This window comes from Mytilus californianus, unplaced genomic scaffold (genome assembly GCF_021869535.1).
Source record: "Mytilus californianus isolate M0D057914Y unplaced genomic scaffold, xbMytCali1.0.p SCAF_6, whole genome shotgun sequence".
NCBI lineage: Eukaryota > Metazoa > Mollusca > Bivalvia > Mytilida > Mytilidae > Mytilus > Mytilus californianus.
In genome coordinates, this window is record NW_026262712.1 from 39,849,247 (window position 1) to 39,855,589 (window position 6,343).

A 6,343-nucleotide genomic window follows, 5' to 3' on the forward strand; every position below is an offset into this window, starting at 1 on the left:
TTTTTAATTGTCTCTTCCATTTTTGACGTAAACTATTAGAATATGTGTTTTATTTTGTTAGATGTATACATACCTTGTTGTACAGTAATAGATGCTGTTAATATTACCAAGAGTAACGCTACGGAGACATGATGGATCTACAATGAAAAAAATAAATGATAGATGTACTTTATTGTATGAAAGAAATATTCAGATTTGTTCTACAATTAGTTGTCCTTAGGGAGCTACCATTTGATTTTTAGGGGGGGGGGGGGGGATTGGATGAAAAATTTTGTCCTGCCTTTTATTTTTCACTCTATTCGGTCCTACCTTTCCATTTATTATTTTATCCTGACTTTTTATATATATATATTGTCATCCTGCCTTTATTTGTTTTGTAAAGTTGCTCATCCTGCCATTTTTGTTACTCATAACTCCTGTCCTGCCTTTTTTTCCAAATTTCATCCTAGTCCCCCACCCCCTTCCATTAAAATCAAATGGTAGCTCCCTTAGATGTTCTCCAAACATCAATCGTAAAGGCATGATATTCAAAGATTGTAGGTTAAGGTTATCCAATCCAGCTCCATGTACTGCAACGGAAAGCGGTGGGAAATTCCCACACGGAGCAAAGCACATATTACAAGTATTAGTTGTCTGAAATTAATAGCTGTTCTACTTCTACATGAACTGTATTGGAAAGTGGGTTGTGATTGTTATTTCTTATTTTCTTTGTTTAGGGGACCGTGAGTCTTTTTAATTTCTCTCTACTAATTTACCAATGTAACTAGACCAAACTTATCGTACATACGTTCAGATTATCAATGCTAGAAGCAAGTATTACAAAAAAAGTAGCCCTTTATGTATAAAAATAAAATGAAATATATCCAGATCGGCAAACCCCGCACTTTCTGTGTGTATCTGATCCATGCCAGGAATCTGTTTTTTTCAGCCTGGGTTTTCGTTTGCTACTGTACATCATTTTTGTTTTTCGTTTGTTGGTATTTTTCCATAAATCAGACCGTTAATTTTTCGTTTGAATTGTTTTTTAAAATCTGTCATGTTGCGGCCTACATGTATACTAGCTTGCTATGCAGATTGGGTTTTTGCTCAATATTGTAGGTCGTACGGTGATCTATAGTTGCTATATTTAGCGTATTTTTGGTCTCTGGTGGAGAATCACCACATAACAAAAAATATTGTATTTACTAGAAGGGAAAGTTCACTGTCATCTTTGGATAACATTTCAGTCATCAGCTTCATGGAACAGCCATATTGATTATATTTATAAAAAAACATGCTCTCGTTTATCTGTGCTTCGACAAGTTAAACATTTACTAGACAGGAATTCACTTATACGTATTTATTATGCTTTTATTAGACCTATATTAGAGTATGGGGAAATTGCTCTTAGCACGAGTCTGAGCTTCTTGAAAATACTCGAGTAGAAGCTGTCAGAATTATAACTGGACAACGGCGTAATTCCTCAAGACAAAAACTTTATATCGAATTAGGATTTGAAACTCTGAGAATAGACGGAATAAGCATAAGCTTATATAAAATATTAGATGGGATGACACCTTCATACTTATATGAGTTAGTCCAGCCATATTTTCCTAGACAAACCCCTTATACTTTGAGGAATGAAAATAATACTTTTCACCCTCCTCTTGCTAGAACTAGCTCTTACTTTAATAGTTTCATTTCTTCCAATATAAGACTTTGGAATAGTCGTCCTCTGAGTATACAAAAATCCCCAAGTTTGTGTATATTTATATATATTTAGAGGTGGACTGGACAAGTTTTATAGGACTGATGAAATATTTTAACCTTTAATCAATTATGGGATAAGGAAACATAATATAAGTCATTGTCAACTCCGAAATAATGATAGCAACCTAAAATCTCATTTGTTTAATCAGTTCTTACCAGAGAACACTATTTGTGCAAACTGTAATCACCCTGTTGAGAATAACCAGCATTTCTTTTTATTTGCCCTAAGTAGTACAATGATGTTAGACAGATTTTACTTGATTCTGTTTACTCAATTGTTGATAATGTTGACATTAATATTGACTTATTACTTTTTGGAAACAGATTATTTTCATATGATATGAATATTGCTATTTTTAAATCTGTTCAGAAATATATCAGTGACACTTACTGTTTTGTTTGAAATTTTCTTAATTTTTGTTTTATTTAGTTTTCATTTATTTATTTATTCATTTATTTATTTAGTTATTTTTTTTTCATTTATTTTTTTTCCTCATCTACATTAATTCATTTATTCCACTTAGTAAGCTTAGTGTCTCTTCCAAACCTTATATATATATATTTCTAATGACTTATAATAGATATTTACATGCATCAAGGTACTTGAATAAATGATGATTAATTGCCTAAATACTTAAATATACTCTACATTTAGTAATTAACACTGTAAATATATATATATTTGCTTGTGTATGCTCATAAGTAGCATGCATTCTCCACTTAAGAATTGAATGCTTCTTTTTGTAAATTTATTGGGGTGTAAAAGCGTTGACCGAAGTACATTTTGCGCTTCATTCTAAAAATGTGCGCACGGTCAACGCTTTTACAACCCTATAAAATTACTAAAAGAAGCATTCAATACTTATAATTACATTATTTTGCTAGGATCATGAAAACACGATTTCTATCAAGTTTTTCTTTTCTTTTTACCTGTGCACTTTATTGTGGAAGCTCGTGTCATCATGAATGTTACATTTCATTTTGAAATGAAGGTTAATTTCAGAATGACGCGAGATTGCTGTTAGCCAATCAAACTAACGTTTAATAATGAAACATACTTCTGTCAAGCTGTATATTATGTATATCTGCCTCTTGTAACAGTGTAAACTGTCAGTGTGTACAATAAAATCTTGAAAATCTTGAAATCTACATGTAATGTAATTATTATAGTACATTGTATTATTTTAAATACAGCTGTTTGATTTATACCTTGTACATGTAATATGGAGAGAGTTTTCATAGGCTGTGCCTGTTGCTCAATCCTTTTCATATCTTAATGACTAAAATATGTTTGAAATCAAATCAAAAATAAAAAAATTTCCACATTGGCAATCATACCACATCTTCTTATTCTATAACTCACAATCTAGTCAAATCTCAAATAAATAAAGGCTCCAATTCCCCCCACTGCATGCTCTGTTCCAAAGATAAAAAAAGCAAAATTTTCAGAACAGATCTGTGCTTGATTTTTGTTTATTACGCATATGTGAACTATATGTATTACCGTAACATAGGGGGTAGTTTATTATTGACATGCAGGAGTTTTGTCAGTGGAAGCTGGTGTTCCTTTATGTTTTTTTTTTCTATTTAAGAGAGTATCAACAGTAAAACGCGTTGGCCTCAACGAATATAAGTGTTTCAACTGTTTATTAAACCACAGATTTAAGTTACCTCACACAAAGACAGTATTTGTATAATAATTATTCTTGAAAACATAAAAATATATTCATTAATTAATTAATATTAAATGAGGAGACCTGGTATTGTGTCTCGCTTCTCTGTCTTCCAGTTCAAATCAATCAATATGGAGCTCTTTCTTAAACGTAGTATACAAACTGTAATTTGTTTTCCTATATGATTGCCATTGCACATATTGCATTGTGTGTACGTTAAAAAAAATTTGGGAAACAAATCGATTTCCAGATGTCCTTCTAGTCTTTTAACCACAGTGAAATTTGACAATTAAAAACAAAAGGTAGAACCGATATATAATGCGTTAAACAATACCAATGGAATAAAACGAACAAGTTATGTGTTGTTGATAAATACATTGTACCTCACAGGGGCGGATCCAGGATTTTGGAAAGGGGGGGCGTAGTATTTAAAGTTCGCCGAGCGGAGCGAGGCGAACATTTTTTAAGACCTTTTTTGGGGCTAAAAAACATAAAATAAGTGTAAAATGCACATTTTTAACGGTTCCTGACGTGAGGCATGTATATTTTATAAATAAAGTGTAAGCTAGGGTTGGACATTTTTGATGCCGCATTCTCCCATTCTGTCCATTATAAAATGACTGAATGGATCATAAGCTATGTACAACTAATATATTTGATGTGGGATTTGTCAGTAAAAAATGGACATGGAAAATTCTCGTTTGTTGTATGGTTAGTTAGCATAACCTCACAGATTTCTTTTTGTAAACATGTATGATGATATGCGGCTATTCAATGAAGTTTATAATACGACCGACACGAACAAAGACAAACAAGCATTTTTTATCCAAATGTTTGGTTGAAATGTTTCACCCAACAAGGGAAGTGAGAGGTCCCAAATCAACCAAAGGCTACGAATGAGTCTGAAAATCAAATGACAACGAAGTTGTGAATGACGGTCGACAAATGGAGACAGGCCACACCCAGTAGGCAGGTTGCAGTTGGGCCTTGAAAAAAGTATTCAGTATATCAGTTCGGCGAAACAGACATTTCGGTCAGATATGGGATTTACATGCAAACCCCCAAAAAAATTTACGCCCGTTTTTTTATTCATCATGTTCATTTAATGCTGAATAATTCTGTTGGATTGTTTTTGTCTGATAGCAAAAAGGGGACACGAGAATTGTTTTCAATACAGATACGGCCAGAATTTTGGTTTAAGGCAAAAATCAGGGTCAGAATTTTTTCTCTAAAATATCTCCGACTGCCCTATCGAATCAAATGGTCCGTACCTTAGACTTTAAATCTATCTAGAGCTTACTGACTGGGGATCACTATTCAGCAATGTTATTAATTGGCTGGGGCGTCTGGGGTTAAACATATTTTTGAAGGTAAATAATATTGCTGTGGAACTTTTTTTTCATGAGAATGTAATAGAGTATTACTTTCTGTTGAGTGGAATTGTGAAATAGAAGTCAATACGTGGTTATCTGGTTCAATCCTTTGTCGCTTTGAAAGAGTCATGCTTGTCATCCTCCGCCGAAAGCAATGTGTTACTGTAATTTAAATTTCAAAATGACTGAGTGACGTTTTTTTCGACGTACTGATCAACTCCACCGTAGCGAATCACATGACTTTGACATAATCAATAATATATTACAGTAAACACGAGCGAAAAATATCTTTATAAGTAAAGAATTGTCGCATAAAAATTAAATACACGGCCGGGTAATGGCAAAGTTCACGAAGTCTAGTCTGATTAATCATTTTACAAAAAAAAAAAAAAAAAAGTTCATGCAAAGGGGGGGCGTACGCCCTCTACGCCCCCCTCTGGATCCGCCACTGCCTCAGATAAATACAAACGTTTGAGATCGATCTAACTATTTTAAATATTTAACATCGGATTCAATGACTCATGAGAATCAAAATGTGTAATTTCTCCGTTAAACACAATATTTGATAATCATTTCCTCAAAGATATTTCTATGCCATTACACTATTCATGATCATACTTGACCCACTGCTGAGGAAAATTAAGGTCGATACACAAGAGCAAAACACACAGAAAGTATATATATATATATGTGTGTTGTCTATTGATTAAAGAATTTTCTTGATAAAATGTACAACGTTTTCTTAAATCGTTATATGAAACAAATATCGACTTACGAGTGAAAAATACATGTTGTTGTTCCAATAACATAATGAATTATCGTCATATGTGATCAATCCTAATCGATAATACTTCCAGGAATAAGTGATTATAATACTCTGCTATCATACGGAATAGTTTAGTGGATATACACGGAATCAACATCAAGTATATTATGTTATTGGAATAATGGTAAATGGTGTCCTTTGCGATTAACTAGTATATATATATATATATATGAATACATATGTACATAGTTTTCTTCTGAGTTATACTAATTACCAGATTAAAAGTTAATGTTCTTACTGCCATAACTAACGCTTTCTGTATCTACATGATGATAGAAGTGTTATTATTTATCAGCAAAATTTAGATTTTAGATTTTCACTATTAAACCAGAAAAAAACATAGTACACGTATTTATATTGCCATACAAAAGCAGTGATAAGACATCTTTTTGATAACAGGAACATGGATGCAATTTGAAAGATTTATTTCAAATCAAAACTGCAAAACATTTTAATTCTGAAAAATAAATGTTAGATAATGACTGTCACACTTTTCCTGTTATAAATAACAAAACTAATAGCTCTTTTTTTTTTTATAAAAAAGAAAAGATAAAATATTTATGTATTACCTCTATGTACATCAAATGTTTTCCTCTGATATCTAATACCTACTGTGCGAAGGTATGTATATAGTCTTTCTTAATATTGTCCCGTACCGCATCGACGGTCTAGTGGTAGCGTTTTCGCTACGAGAAGGGAAGGTCGTGGGTTCGAACCCCGCC

The 6,343-nt window shown here is 32.5% G+C and overlaps 1 protein-coding gene across 1 annotated transcript in view; it reads right to left on the reverse strand.

The window, feature by feature from the left end:
* Nucleotides 1-5,657, reverse strand: part of LOC127706867 (uncharacterized) — a 22,569-nt gene extending 16,912 nt beyond the window's left edge. The window contains exons 1-2 of the mRNA XM_052211593.1: nt 5,571-5,657; nt 74-137 (exon numbers count right to left, since the gene is read on the reverse strand). Coding sequence (XP_052067553.1) covers nt 74-137; nt 5,571-5,585 — 79 coding nt within the window. The 5' untranslated portion in view covers nt 5,586-5,657. The remainder of the gene's footprint in view (nt 1-73; nt 138-5,570) is intronic.
* Between the last annotated feature and the right edge of the window lie 686 nt (nt 5,658-6,343).